At 43.1% G+C, this 19,796-nt stretch overlaps 1 protein-coding gene across 13 annotated transcripts in view; it reads right to left on the reverse strand.

The window, feature by feature from the left end:
• IQSEC1 (IQ motif and Sec7 domain ArfGEF 1) overlaps positions 1-19,796 on the reverse strand; it is a 691,123-nt gene that overhangs the window by 264,813 nt on the left and 406,514 nt on the right. For 2 of the 13 annotated variants that reach the window (XM_086939006.1, XM_086938990.1), the window contains exon 1: positions 10,985-11,384. The exons of 6 other annotated variants lie outside the window; for them this stretch is intronic. In XM_086939006.1, coding sequence (XP_086795132.1) covers positions 10,985-11,196 — 212 coding nt within the window. In that variant the 5' untranslated portion in view covers positions 11,197-11,384. Of the gene's footprint in view, positions 1-10,984; positions 11,385-19,796 lie in introns of those variants that run through there. 5 more of the 13 variants (XM_086938988.1, XM_086939004.1, XM_086938991.1 and 2 more) reach the window with 3 other exon arrangements.

A 19,796-nucleotide genomic window follows, 5' to 3' on the forward strand; every position in this document is an offset into this window, starting at 1 on the left:
AGCTACGGGGTTTTATGGTTTTGGTGGTAAATGGTATATAGATCTGGGACTAGTGGTGCCACTACTTATTCAGTTAATAGTTCAATATAGTATGATTCTGGAGAAAAGTGTGATTCCTGCACAAAGAGCACCCTTTGCATTTTAGAGTATAGGGCAACACTTTTGTATCAAAGAAGGAGCCCTGTTCATGTGCACAAGCCCATTCAAAATGGGTAGTTTTTTGGAAAAAATAGAAGTGGGGGCAATGTATACAGTAGTGGAACTGTTTATTTTTTATTTTTATGGGAACTGTGGTCCTAAGTACAACGAGGATGGGGTCAGCGAGCAGGGGGGAGAGGGGGGGGGGGGGGCATGATCAAAGGCATGGCTAAAAAAATGTTCTGTAACTATTTTGTTGGTCTTTCATCTTCAAGTAATTGCATGTAAAATAACACACACCTTAAATTTAAAGAAATTGCTAATTAAACTAATCAGTGAGAGATGGGCTATTTTATGTTTTGTAAACTCTATGAGTTGATACAATCACCACAGATATTACTTGTAACCAGAGAGCCACATAATTGAATTCTAGTTGGTGCAGTGGGGAAAAGTCACTTCTGTGTTTTAAGTGTTAGAGGTCCCAGCTGTGACAGAAAATGCCTTGAATATGTAAGTCATTATTTTAAACTTGCATTACACACAGTATAAGACAGGCTGCACAAAAAGATCTAGGTTAAGATTAAAAAAGTGCTTTCAAAATATAGATCTGAGAAATGTGCAGACTGTACCTAGAGCAAAAAAAATTGTAACTGTAAATTTAAAGCACTCACTCCACAGCTCATCAGGTCACCTTACCTTACAATACCTCCCCCAAAAATACTCTTCAAGTGACTTTATCAATTAAAGCTAACTGTGCATCCAAGCAGCCTTTACATTTCAGAGTAACTAAATGTGCACATTTACATTTCTTTCAGGCAGCAGATACCCTCGCAAGAAGGCCTCTTGCTTATTCAGCTGAATGTCCCTCCCACTGCTTCAAACCACAGGAGACTCTCTTCTCTGCACTTTAGCTGAGGCAACTCAAATATCCGTCACAGGATGGTTGCCTTTTAACATAGAGTATGGAAACTGTTTTTGTCAATTTAAAAAAGTATGAGCACGTCATGCCCCTCAGATCCTGTCTGCTTTGACCTCTGATTGTATAGGATTTGCAGTGCAGTTATTTGCAATATGACTGGTCCAACACAAGACTTGAAGGAGAGATGGTTGGTAGACCCAGGCCCAATCAAATTTGCAGGATCAGAAGAGGCGTCAACACAATCCTTGCAGGTAGTCATCTAAACTGACGTAAGGCTTAATAAGTTAAATATTCTACAGAGATCTAAATTATTTGACTGGGCCAGATAGATGAACCAATGTTTTTGTACATCATAATACATTAACCATCCACCAACCACCTTTCTCTTACACGCTGACTTTATGCTTGTGTTTGACTATATAGAGTGCTCTGTTGCCTATTTGACAAAGTTTGCTATAGAAATATCATATACACTCATACATACACATTGAGTGTAGTTAAAGGTGAGGATCTTTCTCCCACACAACATGGGGGTGTAACGCCATCCATACTTTTTGGAGTACTATACATTCAGAGCTGCTGGCTGTCTTTAAGACCTAGATCAGTTTTAATGCATAAGTAGCTATCCTCAGGATGTGGGGGTGATACTGAACTAACAAAACACAAAAAGCATTGTACACCCTTGGCTTGATGCTGGTGCAAAGAGATATCCTAAGTAAGTGGAGGAATACATTGATTCCAGATGCTTGGAGAAGCAGGATGGACATGTGCGTGAGTGTAGGGAGGTCAATGCTCAGTGAAGGAGTTGTCCTTAAGAAAAAGGAGAAAATCTGGGACCGTTCGAGATGACCGAAGCTGTGAAGTATGGTCGGCTCCATATAGTGAGATCAGGCATCACCTTTCAATGCATGCTCAAAAAGGTGAAATGCGATATAATGTTGTTTTATACATACTCGGCGCATAATGTTATTTCTTAAACTGGAATATATTATTATAGTATAATAACTTTGAAAGTATTTAAAGTAAATGGGTGGCTTCCTGTTTTACAAGGGGGCAGATGGTAACCGGTTTGGACCATCCAATTTTTGGACCATTTAATTGGGCAAAGTCCCCACTCGGGAGTTGGAAAAATAGCAGATCGCAATAGGAGATGGTCAACATTCTGTCACAAAATTGTGCTGGGGATTCATGGTGTTGCATGAGGCAGTTTATCTCTGGACCCTACATCTGTCCTTGGAGGGGACCCCACAATCATGATGGATGCTGAACTCTCTAGCCTGTCCTCAGGGGGTAAACACCTGCCCACCGTGAATAAGGGGTTGGCTATTTCACACTCAGCATGTAGAACATAAGTCCAGTTGTGCTGCAAGGCTAGTGTTTAGAGCCTCAAACCACAATGAACTGTGATGAGCACAAGATGAGTTGTGCTGTGTCGGACGCTCTTTACCAGCGCCTATGCAATATGTACTTCCATTGTAGAAATACTCGTCCTATTTTTGTGGCAACGTGAGGATTAATTTATGTTGCTTTTATTTCAGACTTTGGAATTGGACGGCAAGCTTTTGGGTGCTGCCTGTGTAGTGCAGCTTCATGGGTGGGCTCACATGCTTATCTTTGGTGCTGGAAAGAGTTGGGGGGGAGACATTGGCATGAACTGAGTCTGACGTACAGAGAAAAAATAGCAAGCCTTTTGTGTTTTTAAGTTTTTTTTTATTTGATAGCAGTTTGTAAGGAGATACTCTAAACTGTGTTTCTCTCACTGTACTACCCAAAAAGAAGTGGGCATGTGTTAATTAGTCCCGCTGGTTGATGCATTAAAAAACTGTTGTACTGTGCCTGGTTTAAGGGAGAAACGCTATTGAATGAAAAAAATAAATAATAAACTGACCCTCTCAGCTCCGGCCTGGTCCCGCATTTTGCTGAACAGGAAGCAGGCACCTCCCTCCCCTCCCCTCAGCCAATCACAACGCTGCCATTACCACCTTGTGATTGGCTGGGACGCCGAACCCACAGGCGTCTATGGGGAGGAGATTTTCTCCATGCAGCCTACATGGAGAAAATGCAGAATGCATATGAATGGTTTGGTCGCACTCCGAATGGGCAAGCCACTCCTCCCCTGGACTCCAAAAGACGCGCCCACCCGGCCGCCTCCAACCAGGCACACCCTTCTTCTTTCTCGCAGTGCAAGAAGCAGTAACATAAACAGGTAGTTTTACTTTTTATGTTTCTGCTTCTCGCACTGCAAGAAAGCAGTGGGGCGGCGCTCCTCCGCCCTAATGGAGGAGCCGCCCCTGCTTCCAAGTAGGCAGAGCCCAATCCAGTGTGGTTTTTTTTTTAAACTGTTTTGTCAGGATTAGGCACGTGATCGTTGGTGTTCTGTATATGAGCTATGATAGTAACGTCCCAGTTGGATAGTTAAAAAAAAAAATTAGTAAGTGTTTGATGGCCATGCACATGTAAAGATACACAACAGAACAAAATAATTAGGTGTGCCTAATCCTGGGGAATACTGTACATAAAAAACAAGCATTGGGAAAACCAATAAACCTTTTCGACCAACTGGCCTTGCCAATGTTTTTTTCCAAATGTTGTGTAGCTGCTGAATTTTTTTTTTTAAACATTGTGAGACGTGCAATTATGTAAAGATGCTATGACAGCTCAATCTGATGACATATGAGAGCATGGATCACCACTAATACAAGCGCTTATGGCTTGATGAGGCCAAAATATGCTACAAAGCAAGACGAGGGACCATAGTAGTGCTGGCTGATGAATCCAGTTCTGTACTGATAGGGATTGCAGTAAGTTGGAACTGATTTGCTTTAGTAATCCTGTTAGTTGTTTCCTGTGGTGGAACAGCAAGTGCTATAGGGTAGAGGTACCACTGTGTCTGTATTACAGCGCTGGTATAACAAGGATGCTGCAGATCAAGATTGGATTTAGGTGCACTGACAGAGCTGATTGTGGGTTTTCACAATATAATTGTAAGTAGTCCAACCACTTCTAAGATCAATAGAATAATACAAAGGCAAGACAGAAAATGGATAAAACCACAAAAGAGACCCATGCGGAAGGTCTAAGTGCAGTCACTTTAATTTGGAAACTTCCATGTTCAGGGTAAAGTAATAAGTGAATTTATTTGGTATGTTTATTTATTAATTAACTGAAACATGTGCAGCAGCTATCTATATTGCTATGTACATGTGAAGGTGTAGACTTTATCCACATTGTTATGTTTATTTGCGTTTTTTGGAGTATGGAGTGAAATAACGAGAATGCTGGGTAACTGTAAGCGGCCAGATTGGATGTTGCCTAAATTCCTCGCTACTCAACTCTACTGGTCTATGTTAGAAGCTCAGTGCAGCCAGTGGAGGAGACAGTGCAAAGCTGTTTCCCCAGGTTAAGAGACAGAGGAGTAATTCTAGGGAACTCTGAGACACAGAAAGTCACAATGTACGTTTAATGATCCACTGGGCCATACTACTTGAGGAGGAATTCAGATCTCCTGACAAAAAATGGAATCAAACATTCTTGAGCACCCATCCACCCAGATTCCGGGTTGGCTTAGGTATACACCCAAGCCAGGAAGGAACCTCCACTCCGGTCAGGGTAAGCTAAGTACATACTAAGAGATAGCCGGTGCTCACCCTCTGATAGCTTAGCACAGAGCAGTCAGGCTTATCCAAAGAAGCAATGAGTAAAGAATGTGTGCAACACACACACACACTTTAACACAATAACTACACTACAAGAAGACTCCATACATGTTTCAGAAAATAGATTATTATATTCTGAACACAAGACCAAAATGACAAACTTCCAATAAGTAGAGAGTTCTTGTGCTTAGAAGCAAAAAGACCAATGGGGGTTATCTAGTTGCATCGGACCAAGACAAAGTCACATGTTCAGGCCGACTGCGATGGAGCATGGGCCTGCCGGTTATAGAGACCCACTTGTGCCCACTGAACAAAGTACCTTGGATCCTGGGGTGCAGTCTGCGTGACTAGGCTTTGCGTTGTCCGGTGTCGGTTCCGAGAAGCTGTGCGGCGAGGCTTTGCCTCATCCGAAATCGATTGTGAGAGGCTGTGCAGTGAGACTTTGCATCGTCCGGTGTCGGTTCCAAGAGGCTGTGCGGCAAGGCTTTGCGAGCACAACCACAACAGCCCTGGAAATGTGCTCTACAGGCCCCGGCAGCAGGGGGGGGAGATCACTTGGAATAAAGGCACAGTCCATCCATCCACCAGCAGTCAGAGATCAGCAGGTAGCAGGGCAAGAAACAGAAAATCAGGCCTTCCAGATCAGCAATCCAGTTGAGTCTTTTTAGCAGCACAGTAGTTCTTCTGGCAGAGCTTCAGTACAAGCCAGTAGTGTCTGATTTGTGGGGATCAGAAACCCAGTATTTATACCCAAAAATGCCTTTGATATGGGGGGGGGTGACTTCAAAGCAGCCATCTGAAGTGCACTGGGACCCCTTTCATCCCAGTCCTGTCTGCCAGGCTATCTGTGGGGGGTAATCAGTCCTTTTTGTGGGGACAGGACACAGCCTATTCAAGTGAAGTGTTAGCCTCTCCTTTCCATCCTGCCCAGGCAAGGCCATCAGAATGCAGATGGGTACTCAGATACACCAATCATTCCTGCGTTGTGGCTGTCTCGAGGAAATGCAAAAAGTGTAACTGTTACCAACCCCAGACGTGTATTGGAGACAGTCTGTCAGGGACATAGAGCAGTTAGTGCAGAGAAATGTCCACTTTCTAAAAGTGGCATTTTTAAAGCAGTATTGTTAAATTCAGTAAGGAGGATTTATCATTACCATTTCAAACATATGATGCACATGAAAAAGTTACTCCTCTCTGACCAAGAATTATAGATTAAAAGTGTATTAAGGAATTCCCAATGCTAGCTTATGAGAGGAGTAGGCCTCACAGTAGTGAAAAAAGAAATAGGCTGTTTGTCACTATCAGGACATGCAAAACAGAAGGCTACATGTTCTACCTTTAATTTACATAACACCCTGCCTTTAGGGTTACTTAGAGCCTAGATTGGGGTGACTTTACGTAATAAAAGGGGAGTTTAAGGCTTGGTTTTAAATGCCAAGTTGGTGTGGCAGTAAACTGCAAACACAGGCACTGCACTGGCAGGCCTGAGGCAGGTTTGAAAGGCTACTTCTGTGAGTGGCGCAATCAGTGCTACAACCCACTAGTAGTATTTGAAGTACAGGCCCTGGGTATATGGTACACCACTTTACAAGGGACTTACCAGTACAATAAATATGCCCATCAGGTATAGACCAATGTCATCATGCTTAGGGGAGAAGCACATGCACTTTACCACTGGTGCCACTGGGTGAATATAGTACGGTCAGCATTTCTGTAGGAAATGTGCTTTTGTGTTGCTAAAAACGTTGACCCTGTTTGATGAATCACCCCAACACTTTTCAAAAAAGTTCTGTTTTTTTTACTAGGTTGTGCATGGAAAGTTTCGGGGTGATCCAAGAAAACAGGGGTGTCGCAAAACGCAAAATCCCCATGCATTTGCCATAGCCTTCTTTAAGAAGCACTATTACGAAAACTGCTGAATGTAACTACACCAAATTTGGCAGGAAGCTAGATCTTAGGGTCTGATTATGAGTCTGGTGGTGGAGGTCTTCCAACCGCCCAATTACAACTAGGGCGGTCAAACCACCATTGCACCACCCTCCTATACGAGGGCCCCAGGGGCCCCATTCCCCATGGCTGAGTTTATGATTTAAGGGGAGGGGGCACACTGCACCCCTCCCAAAGCCGTATTCAGCCCATGGACCCCATCCTTGGGGCCTAATGCATTCTTTACGGGGAGCGGGCCATGCAGCCCCCTTTCCCCGAGGGGATTTCTGCCCTGGGGACCCCATTCCACAGGGCCCACTTTAATGGTTATGGGAGGAGGTATGCGCGGCCCCATCACTCAGGATACCCCATCCCCACGGCCCAATGTATTTTTATATGGAGGGGGCCCGTCCTTTAGCACTGAAAAGTCCCTAGGGAACCAATCCCCCAGGGCCGCAATTCAACTTTAAAGGGGGGAGCCATGCGGCCCCCACTCCGAGCCTTTAGTCATCTCTTTAAATATGGCCCTAGTGGATGGGGCCCCAGGGCCACATGAGGCCGGTACAGCCCTGGGAAGGGGTCCAGACCCAGTTATCAACCCTCTGCTGTGCATGGCCAAAGGCAGTGCAAAGTGTGGGGTTGGATGCCTGTCAGGGGTTTGCTGCAGGGCCTGACCACAGGCCAGACCCTGCGACAACCCTCTCGCTGGCTGTGCACAGTGTAGAGTTGGTTTTACGTATAATAAAAGATTACTTAACATTGAAAAAAACCTAGAAATTCACTGAAAAGAAAACAAAGGTTAAAGTAAGGGTATGGTTAGGTGTGATAAACATATCTGTTTTTGTTTTATTTTAAAACCATAGATATTCACTAAAAAATACAAAGATTAAAGTATTGTTATATTTAGGTGAATATGTCAGTGACAACATTAACGTTTTGAATGTAAAAAACACAGAAATTCACCAGTTACATTCAGCAGAGCTAACTTTAACGTGCACCCTCGACATGCACTGCGTATGACCTCACATATTACATCACATGTTCTATGACATCATTTATAACATCACTGATGACACCTCAAATTATATCATTGCTACCAGGTGCTATACTATGATTATAGTAAAATACCATACCCAGAGTAATTTCTCTCTAATTGTGAAACCCTACGTATGTCCCACAAGACCATGCAAGACCTGCAGTGTAATTTATCACCCCCATTTTCAAGTTTTCCTCGTGCTCTATATCCTCTAAATGCTACCACAATTAGGAGCCAAAATACCAAGTCCAAGTCCTGAAGAGAATTCCTGATTTGTTAGGGATTCGAAACGCTTTGGCTTTGAGTATGGGGGACTGTTGATGGGGTGTGTCATGAGGAATGTTAAATAATATTTCTCTCAACAGTTTCTGACAACATCCACCAGTAGGTTAGGTATCCCCATCCTCTCACAGGCAGGACAGGTTTCGAAAATGAGTAACTGTCTGTCTGGTGTTAATATGAATGTCGGACTTCTTTAATTTCACACTGGAACACAAGTTATTGATGTTTTTCTTGTGATTATTGATTTGTTATTATTTGTTTGCAAAAACGTTCCATATATTATTTTTTCTCACAAAAACTTTTTGGGCACTAAATAAATGTTGTATATAGTTCTATTTCAAACGTTTTTGAAATGTGCGATTTACTAATGTGTTGTTTCTTTGAAAAGACATGCTGTATTGATTTATGAATGTCTTTGTTGAAATATCAAAAAGTAAGCGAAATAAAGCTTAAAAACTTTGGAATTAATGGTCTAAGGTTTATCACAACTCTAATCAAAATAACCCCCCCCCCCCCAGACATCCTATATGCTTATTTCAACAAACTCGAAGAAGAGCATGGCGAACCGTGTGGGTAGAGTGGGGAGCATATATTCTTCATGTGTCCAACTTACCCACACACCTTCATTTGGTGGCCAGCGGAGGTCAGCCAGTAGTGTGGGAAGGGTGACAGGCGTGGTCAACTGAGATTCTAGCTTTGACTTTTGTGAGGAGTACAAGGTCCTCGTCGATACCATGCCCTTAACCAATGTGTAAAGTAATTCTGTCACGGTCACTGAGAATCCATTTCTACTACCAGTGAACTAACTGTAATACGAAGGACCTGACCTCTACTCTGACTACACCCTCATGCGGCAGCATACGTCTCATAGTGATTTTTTTTTAGCTGTTTATAATATCAGAGATACATGAAGAAAATAATTTGAGGGGTTTCTGCTGCTTTGCTACTGCACAGGCTGATAGAGACAGGCATTGGCTCAAGCAGTGCAGCAGCCTGTAGGAGTTTCTTAGGTCATGCTGATGTGCTGGTATGACACGGTGCACAAGGTTAAAAGGCATGATTAAACAGGAGCATCGTATAAATGTGCATCGATACTGCCTTGTCAAACTAGGTGCATTAAATAAAGTGCTAGGTATTTTTACCTACACGTGTTCTACACGGTCACAGCATGCAGCTGCGTTTACATATTTAACAAATGTCTGCAATCCATTTTGAGATGTCTGTGCTTTTAAACTGTACACTGTTGTGTCCATCTCTCCAAATACCCTTTTGTTACTAGGATTAGTAGTTCAAAACTTCAGAGCCACAAAGGGTTCTGGATCTCTAGCTAAATAGGCAATTACAATCCAGTATTGTATTTGATGAGAATGTCTCTATGCATCCATACACAATAAAAATGGCAGCCTAGAGAAGAATGGCTCTGAAAACAATCTGTACATAGTATTAACGCATGCAATCACCATTAAATTAAATCAATTGAGCCCTCCAACCATTTTATGAGCAACTCTGAAATGTACAAGAGCTTTAGCTACAACAGCATTGTCTGAATGAAATGGCACACTTTCACTAATTGTGCATGCTCAAAACCTTAATTTCTGCATGCTGATTATCTGAGTAAGACTCATACTTTACCCTTGCCTTCAATCCAGTCTGCAAGCAGATGCATGATACATAAATGCTATTCAAAATGTCACAGCTATGGGTTGTCCAATGCAGGTCCAGGTGAGTTTGGATGTAAATACGACTATGCGAAAATGGGGCGCAGCACATGCTCTCCAGGACCAATACTGGACACCCCTCTTGCAGATCAACACCTTTCCAAGTGCACCTGCTCCTCGTGATGTTATTCAGTGAGATCTATGCAGAATAGTTCCTATGTTACTGCTTTATTCTTTTTGCATTGCTGATCTGGTATATCCTGTATTACTTAGTCTGTTACCTTGATTACAATTCTTATAGCAGGGTCTGGTGGCTTAGTGGACTACTACGTCCTTCGAGGGGCCTGTGTTTGACCTCATGGTCACAGGTTCAAACCTGGTGGGTCCTTCTGAGGTCTATAAAATGTGACCATTGAGTTGGCTAACACTAAAGATATGTTATTCAGCTCCAAGATACCCTTCGCGGTGAACATGTGCTTTACAAATACGTATGTTTATGTTATAGTGCTCTTTAGTAGCAACCAATAAGTGACATGTCGGTGCTATATAAAAGACCCTAAATAAAAACATATAAAGTCTAAATGTATAGCATCGCCATTTCTTCTCGCTATCAGCAAGCACAGAATCTACAAACCACAATGATACGCAACATGGCCACATCTCCCGAGCTCTGCCCATCTACGAGCCACTGATTGAATCTGTTTTATATGGAGGTTTAACCTTTCCTGCACCGGAGGGTGCACCGAGCGCTGCGGCTGCGGCCGACAACCATTTACAAAAAATTAGATGCGACGATAAAACATTAATATCATGGAAAACAATTTCAAGCATCAATGCAAACTCCCCGGGAGTCTTTGCGCAGGGGAGGTATGTTTAATTGACAAAATGCAAATCAGCGGCCCAGTCCAAGGGGCGAAAATCAATGCCGGCAATCTATAGCTCCCTCCATCAGGTCTAATGACAGGTATGTTTACTTCAGGGTCGGAACTCATTACAATTATGAGAGGAAAAAAACAACTGCAATATAGCATATGTACTCACGTTATGCGCTTCATCCTTCTACTTTGGGCTTCTGGGCGCTATTTTAGGGCAAAAGTGGTCCAAAGCGGGACGTACTGTACTCTTCAAATCTGTAGAGCACTTTAGCCTCGCGTCAGATTACAAAACAACAACAATAACCAGCATCTAGGTTAGAATGCGCTGCCCCGCGCTCCCCGGCTGCCGTCCAGCGATTACACAACCAGGGGAGATTTCACGCATCCTCAGCTGATTCAAGGCTACAATGCGGCTCGTCACGGCCCATCTCCGGAAGATGCCCGGGCTGCCTGCGGTAAGTTCCTCCGGTGCGCGCGCCGCGTCAGCCACCTACCTCCGACTGCAATGGGCTGCAGGCCACGAGCCAGTCACATCCAAGGCGCAGGGCCCGCGCTGGCCCTTTGCAGGGGCTGCCGCTGTCGCAGAAGTGTCAGCCGAGGGCTCCGTGGGCTGCGTGTCCGGCAGCAGCAGCAGCGGCAGGACCGAGCAGGGCGAGTGAGCGCGCGCCACCGCTCGCGGCTGACGGATGTGCTGTTCTGTGCACATCAGCACATTTACCTAGCGACGCTAGGATGGGCCGACTCTGGCTTGCGCGGCGCAGCAGCGGCAGCAGCAGCCTCCCTAGCCGGTGTAACCCGAGCAATGCTCCATCTCTATGGTGACTGCAGCTGTTAAACAACCTTACAGCAAGGTCAGTTGTCCGCTCCGAGGGAGCGAGAGAGAGGCAGAATGTGGGCTTACCGAACTAACCCTGGCCGCTGCCGAACAGCAGGTGACCTAGAGGTATTCCCTAATCTGAATTCAGTTTCTGACTGCTGGCCAAGCGAATATCATCATGTTAGTCATCCGGGATTTAATTGGATTAGAGTAACACCCTGTGAGAGATGACACATGTCAAAATGACCGCAGCCTCGTGCGGCTAACTTAAAAGTTAGTCTCGTGTGATGATGATATTAGCTGGCCGAGCACAGGTCCTTTTTTAAAAAAAGTTGGTTGAATAATTGGCATATGGCATTCACAATGACATCACAGGAAGTGACGTCATAGTAAGTAATGTTATGCTGTCTAATATTCCGTCCTTAAAATGGAACGTATCTATTTAACAAGTTATACACAGAAATGGGAAAATATTTTTTGGGACTCGTTCTAGTTTTTTAAATCACAATCCTATTTTCAACATATTGGTGAGCTGGGAAATGGCTGATAGGGGCACCATTTTTAAACAGAAATTTGCAACTTGTTATCACATCTTTAAACTGCAATAATAGGGTAAACAAAATGTGCTTGGTGTGTTTTTATGAACAGTCAAACGTGCCATCGATGCATGCTTGTTGTCTGCTGCTGTTCTTTATTCAGCTTTAAAGTACAAAAGCGCCGCAGTTGCAGGTTATTAGGTGATAGAAGGGTTAATGGCGTGATTAATGTGATTAATGGTATTCGATAAGAGATTTAAATGCAACCTCTACTATGCCTCTCACAAATAAAGAGGATGTTGCCAGGGAGAAAGGAATTTAAAATCACTTTTGTAAAAGTAAACAGCTGCAGTGCTGAGCCACTAGTGTGCCGGATATGCCCAGAGGTGGGTCCTGGGCTCACTGTGTCACTGGATTCAAGCTAGCCTGACTGATGAAGGGTGAAACCCCAAAACCGATCCCAGGATGCTTGTTTCCGGTCCAGGGAGGACTTGGCTTGGCAGTTCCGTCTGGGCTGTTCCCTTGAGGAACATGGTCAAGACTAATTTGCAAATGGCTGGGTCTCAACTGGGGTGGCAGGGTGAGCAAAAGAATGGATTTAACCCAGATTTATTGACCGGGGGGGAATGTTAGATTTGCTCTGCATTTTTTCCATCATCTGTGTGTCTTTAGCCACCAGGTGTCATCTCTAAGCCTCCTTCAGCCTCAGGTAAAGATCAGAGTCCCCTCTCAAATTATTGGAAGGGTCCACGTCAACCTGCGTCCGCCCCCGACTTGTGCCCTATGTGCTGAGGTGTTTATATAAATTATATGCCTGCTGCATTTTTTTTCTTGTGTTGGACATTATTGCAATCCAACCATCTAGGCCCTGTTTATGAGTGGGTTGGACGGAAGGTGACATTTATTGCACTCAATAAAATCTGACTCACAGTGTTTTAGAATGTGTCAGATGCAATGCGATGCGCCTAGTCTGAGGTTTTGGTGAATAACACACATATTTTGGCACCTGCTGCACCAAAATCCAGATGTCACAATACATACCATACACTATTCCATTTTAAATGCTGGCAGGTTGGACCTGCCAGAATTTCAAGAAGGGTGAGGACCTTAATACACCTGCTAATTACCTGGAACATTAAATTCCACACCACTCCAAAGTCTTAGCCACTTAAAACCAGGACCTTAATGTTCGAAGTGCCAGCTATGTTGAAGGTTTGCATTTTCATTGATAGGTTTATAATTATTTGCAAGAAAAGTATTTGTAACATGTTTTTTCAGCACAGACAAATGGCAGTCTAGGGAGGCTCTATTAGATATATAATACTTAAGCAGAGACATACAGACTACTGACCATTTCCAGAGCAGCTCACATCCATCTGTCAAATCTTGGAAGCCATACCCCTTGATAGACTGTTGGCATCCCTAACATTCCAATTACAGCAGGATGACATACATGATGTAGGAAAAACTGTTGGAATATACAGCCAGAAGACATACCCACATTTCTCAACAAGAACAACCTGAGGAAATAATAACTACAGCAGCATATAGCAAACTGAAACAAGGAAGAATAAGAACTTCCAATGATAAGTAATGCCATCAGAGTAGAGGTAAAGTAAAACAAGATAATACAAAGAACATTTGTGTAGAGTTAATGCTAATGGTATTCAGAACAGGAACCAAACCATGGCTCCACAATGCGTCTTCCACCATGCAGGCCGCCTCAACGCCTTTTGATGGGTAAGTCTATGATTCATCATTGTAATGCTCTCACCACTAGAGCTTGCTAGCTCGCCATCAAATGAAGTTCTCCCCAATCAGAACATACTCTACACTTCTCCATTATTCAGAACCACTACATTCCTCCTTTCTTCCTTACAATGATAAAAGGTCCCACAAATGTAGATCTTGCCTTCCATATCATACCATGCTTCCTCACCAAAAGTGAATCACCAACCTACCACATCTGACACATTACCTATTATTGTTTGTCTTGATAGCTTCTCCACTTGAACTGACTACCACTCTCGCTGCCCCTTGGATGTCCATTCACTGTCCAACAGCTTTTCAGCTAATCTGGATTACGCTTGGCATTGGCAAGCCTTCCTCTCAGCCATGAGGGGGGAGATTTATTAGTTACACAATCTTTAGTATTGCGATGAGCCTACCAAGTCACGCCAAGTACATCTTTGATAGATGTTCTTATAACCACTGCTCGTTCGACACAAGATTTAACAATTCTATTCATGTGTGTAGACAAACCATTGGCCTGAGGCGAATAGAGAGCTGTTCTCCGAGTGCGCTCACAGTACTCATACATGGTCCTGTGATGTTCCATCACTTGTCAGTCAGTGTGAAGACTGCCTGTGCATGTGATTGTTTATGCATAAATCAAACTCAGTTTTTCCACTGCAGAACATTTACATTCAGCATCTCAACACTGAAGTCCAGGCAGATGTCCTGCCTATTCAGCAATTTCTTTTACCATCAAAGCATCCAAAAATCTCAGTGCGTTCTGTGGGGCACCAAAAGGGAGTCAGTTGTCTTTTGCCCTACTCTATTACAGGTACATTTCCTCGCCAGTGTTACTGGCTCTTTCATCACAGAAGAAGGCACAAACGATATAGGATTTTGTAGATTTATTGTAGTAAAGCAGAGTAACATGGACCTCCGACCATTTCCGAAGCAGTTCGCATTGAGCTATGAATCCCTTCCCTAGATATGACTATAGGGCAGACTTACCATTCAATTACAGGTGATCGACATACCTGATGTAGATGAACTAAGAGAAAAGACTTCTAGAATATACAGCCACAACAAAATTCATGTACTTTTGGATAACAATTTAAGTAATCCAGTGGCTAATCGTGCAAAGCATAAGTGTAGGGGCCCCAAATGTTTTCTTTGGATCCCTTCACTAGCACTACAAATTGCCAGAGTTGCTAAATATCAAGGGTGACTATTTTTGATCCTACTTCGTCTCTTTTTTTCACCACCCCACACTATCTATCTCTTTATCTCCCTCTTATTGATGTTCTTTCCTTTTGTTACTATTTCCCTATTTTTTTGTCTTCCCCATTTTTTCTCCCTTTTGTGCCTTTCTCTCCTGCTCTCTGTCAAAGTCTGATGGTAAATAATAAGTTCCTGCCCCCAAAAATGAGTACCTATGACCACCACCTAAAGCCATTGCAACAATTCAGTTATTCCCACATCTTCCTTTCTTTACAGACTTTACAGTTATAAATAACACTGGTTATATATTTCTGATTAGACCCTACCCATGATTTTTTTCATCTTGAGACCTGCAGTTACCTTATAAGTAAAACCTTAGAAACAAAGCAGATAATACACATACCAACGCCTCTCTGATTCGCACAACGCTTGTGACGTCAGCACTGGCTGTATCACAATTTCTAGTTCAACATGAATGAAGTTGGATCTGAGAATCTTGTCTGATTTTCTGCCTTTTATTGTATCACAACCGTATAGCCTTTCACACTGCTGTGTCTGATCTTTTGGTAACCGGAGCAGAAAAAAAATACATGAAGTTCGGTCTCTTCTCCACTACTGCAAGCTGGGCCTCCCCCCCGCCCCCCCCACGATCCCCCCCCCACCCCACCCCCAGAACAGAGCTGCCAGACCATTTATTAGTAAATGCACGCTGGGGAAGGGAAACGTGCCTAAATTGTGCGTACAGTTTCTTAGCAAGAGCCAGTTGTATTTAGTCTAAGCAAGGCTCTAGACTGTACACATCCTTAATTGCCAGAAAACGAACAGTGAGGGAACCAGAGGCAGTGTTTTGGTATAGTTGGGCAAGCCCCCTATAGTTGCTGACTAATTGTTTGCATGTAATTGCCACACAAGCCAACTCTGGATTATTCCATAAATTGTCTCTGCCAATGTTACTGAGACCTTCCTTGATGTGCGCAAACCAGGCTAGTTTACCTATACTGGGGAGATTCAATAGTTCTTGAAGCTTGGACCTATATTGGGCCAGTTCAGGGGTCACCCATAATCGCCGCCAAAATAGTAGGGATCTACAGCCAATTTAGTCTACAATGGGTCGAACCCCAAAATCCGTTCGCAGTGGAACTAATGGAGAGCTCACTGGTGGGCCGAACAACTGTCTAAGGAAATTGTTCTCTGTTTTGATGATGGTCTTAGGAAGACAGTGTCCCCAGAGTTCAACCCCGTACAGAGCAGCACTCCTTAGTTGGGTTTTGTAAATCTCTATGACTGGGCCTACAGGCTTGTGGCTAGAGCTTCTATAAACCTTAGTCAGGCCGCCAGCAGTCTGGGCCAACTTGAGACTTGACTTGTCCGTTTGGGGCCCCAGGCCTTTTTTCCAGTTAAGGTAAGACCTAGGTAATCTAAAACAGATACCTGCTCCAGTTGACTACCATTCATATGCAGGTTGGAGCAAGTTGAGCTGGCGGGGTTGAAGACCATGTATTTTGTCTTTTGTATATTGATCTCCAGACTCCTGTGTCTACAAAACTTACAAAACCCATCATCGATTCTCTGGATGCCCATCAGGGATTTAGAAAGCAAGAGGGTATCATCTGCAAACATGATTGCTGGAATTAGCATGTGTGCTAACTTGAGGGCATTTATGTTCTTCAGTCCACACAGCGCACCTACCCGACCACTGATATATATATACAGAACAGGGTAGGGGCGAGTACACAGCCCTGTCTGACTCCACTGTTAATTGAAATGGCGAAGTGAGTTCCCCCTTCCTCCTATATCTAATCAGGGCATAACTGCCATCATGAAGTCTTCTCAGCATATATTCAAAATATAGTGAGAGATCCCAAGATCAATCAATACCACCCACAGTGCATCTCTGGGAACCAGATCATAGGCGCTTTTTAGATCCACAAAGACCAAATTAAGACTTCCACCTTCCAAATACACTGATTTCCAGTATAGGAGTTGGTGCCTGAAAATGTGATCTATAATGGAGGTTTTTTCCCGAAAGCCGGCTTGTAGTGGGCTTATAACCTTGTGTTCCTCCAGCCAGGACTGCAGGCGATCAAGTAGGATCATAGCAAAGACTTTTTGCGATATATCGATCAAACTGATCGGCCTGAAGTTGATGGGAAGTAGGGGAGAACCTTTTTTATATACCGGTAGAAACATCGGCTCCAGCACAAGTTGCAGGGAGTGCCATCCCATGTAGAATTGCGTTGAAAAAGCACCCACAAATATGGACCCAAGATGTTGGGTTCAGCATGGAAAAGATCCCCTGGTATCTTATCCAGGCCAGGTGCTTTGCCAGGAGCTAATCTATTTAGGGTTCTGATAACTTCTGCCAGGGTTAGCTCCGGGGCATCTAAATTAGAGTTCAATGGTGGCAGGATTACTAAGGTCTGACTACTAGCCTCAACCTCCAGTGGAGCATAGAGAGACTGGAAATGTTCTTTCCAGCTATAAGCCATTATATTTGGCTCCAGAGCAGCCTTTCCATTGTTGATGCATGTAGTTGCAATGTTCCAAAAGGTTTTCATGTCTTTGACAGCTAGGGCAAATTTTAGGCTTGCCCACTGGTCTAGTTTCCAAGATGTTTTTGCGAGTGCAATGGTGGATCTATACGAAGCCCACATTTTTTTTGTTTGGTTGCTACTCTTAGATTTTATGGCTTCTATCAGGGCCTTCTTTACCTCCCAACAATTTCCATTGAACCAGGTCCACTTCACCTTCGTCTCTCCCCCTGAGTGCACACTGGCCAAAACACATCCACCAACTGGGCGGACATGGTCTCATGGATCTTTGCAACATATACTGTGGCATCAGCGGCACCAACTGTTGTTACAAGTTTTACCAGTTCCTCAAAAATGTGTATGATAGATTCAAATAAAATAGCCATTTCTTTTGGCAATTTTTGAATCCACGCCTACCTTACTTTCCGCCTGTCATTGGTAAGGGTCAATCTGTTATCTGTTGTTGAAACTATGTCAGGTTTTCCACGGGTGGTTGGCAGCGACAGTTCGAGGATTAAAGCATTGTGATCGCTATCATGCCGTGGCCGGACTGCGAAGTCATCAACCCAACCCCACATCCTGCTTTCTACCAGGATGTAGTTTATGGTGGAAGAATGACCAACCCTATTAAATGTGTGCTTCCCGGGTGAGTCGGAACTGGTTCGGCCGTTGCAGGCTCTTAGAGAATGTTTTAGAGTAAATGCTTTAATCGGAAGAGCCCTCTGTGTCCAATCCCTGATTGGAGAGATGGTAGGCTCTGGGATAGCCCATAATGTTTTAAACTCATGCTATGGATTTATTTTTTATTTTTGTCATCTAACCTCTGAACTGACAGTAGCATGTTTATTTCAGATAACATAGATTTTTCAAGAATGACTATAAAAAGAGGTGAACGCAGCCTGACATCATAGACATTTGTCATAAGGTGAAGAAGCAATTCTCCCCAAGTGAGTGTTATCCTTTAATAAAGCAGCTAAAACATTCTGAATTCAAACGCTTGCCTATAAAAAATATACTACTGGCTCCCACTGAAACCTGAATACAGCTTGGCAAGCCCTATTTATTCACATCTAATGTGGCAAGAATTCACTACAAACACAGTCAGTGGTAGAAAGATATGTTTGCCCATGTTTGCTACTTAAGGTTTTTTTTCTTCTTGATCTTGACTGATATTTTCAAAATAACCTTTTACATCTCATAATATCTGCTGGGGAAGGGTCAGCAAACTACCTGATATATAAGTTGAAGACTCGGATACTAGAACCCACAAGAATAAAGTCAAACTTCACATGCATCCAATCACTATGCCCATTGTAGTGTCAGAATTTCATTTCAAGCAGCAAATTGCTTTGCCTGTTTTTCCACGTCCATATGATAGTGCATTTGACAGTAAACATCATAAGCACCTTTTGTGATGAATTCTGTATTTTGATTTTCCACAGATGGCAACCCTATGACATGTTTATCAGCACATTGAAAGACATTTTGCCAGTTGACAGCTAAAGCAATTTGCACATGCAGGCTTTTATGATCCATCTCTGAGTCATATTCAGAATACTTCAGGCTGTACCATTTTAAAGACTCTGTATCCACTGACTGAATGTAGAAGAATATATATCTATGTCCTGTTTTGTATGCATAGGGCCTTCTTCTCAGCACCACCCTTTCTTCTCCAAGCTTTTTCTTTTCTTCAATTCACATTCATTTGATATTTGATATTTATGGAAATTTGTAAAGCGCGGCTATCGCTCCGGAAGGAACATGATGTATGTGATGTGATACATAAAGGTCCTGACTCACCTTTGGTGGTTACAGGACTAAGCATTAGGCCTCTTGCCATGAGCTTTCCCAAGGCTATTCCCGATTTCTGTAGTTCGGTATCAACACTAGGTAGGAACTCCAAAGTCTCTTACAGTCTGCATTCTTGCTTGCTTCGCTTAGTTTGGCTCCTTTGAGGAACATTTCACTAAATCTAAAGTTTATAAAAGAAATCTGTAGAATTTCGTTGTAAAAATTAGAAGAAAGTGTGCTGAGAAGATGGCTTTACGCATACACAATTTCATATTAATGTAGAATAGCGCCACACCACATCAATCCAGAAATATACAAAAATCAACATTAACTGATACCAATAGAGAATGATCACAATTTTAGCACATTACCCCAGGGGCCATGATCACCCTACATACAACTTTTTAAATGAAATAAGTAAAGTTCACATTTGGAAACAATATTGGGTTGCGGCGCATAGTCAAAACCACAGCTACTCTTAAAAAACACAAACAATATTTTAAAATATAGCTGGAACAGAAGAACTAACCGAAACGGAGAGGTGCTATCTGCTCTAGGTGATGCAGTGACAGTGGACACCCTAGGTAATTTAGAAATCAAATGTTTACGAGACCTATTCGTGCTATTAGTTGGTGGAAATCAGTGCAATAAAGGTTAGGATACCTAAACAGATCCCCTA

Source organism: Lissotriton vulgaris, chromosome 9 (genome assembly GCF_964263255.1).
Source record: "Lissotriton vulgaris chromosome 9, aLisVul1.2, whole genome shotgun sequence".
NCBI classification, from domain to species: domain Eukaryota; kingdom Metazoa; phylum Chordata; class Amphibia; order Caudata; family Salamandridae; genus Lissotriton; species Lissotriton vulgaris.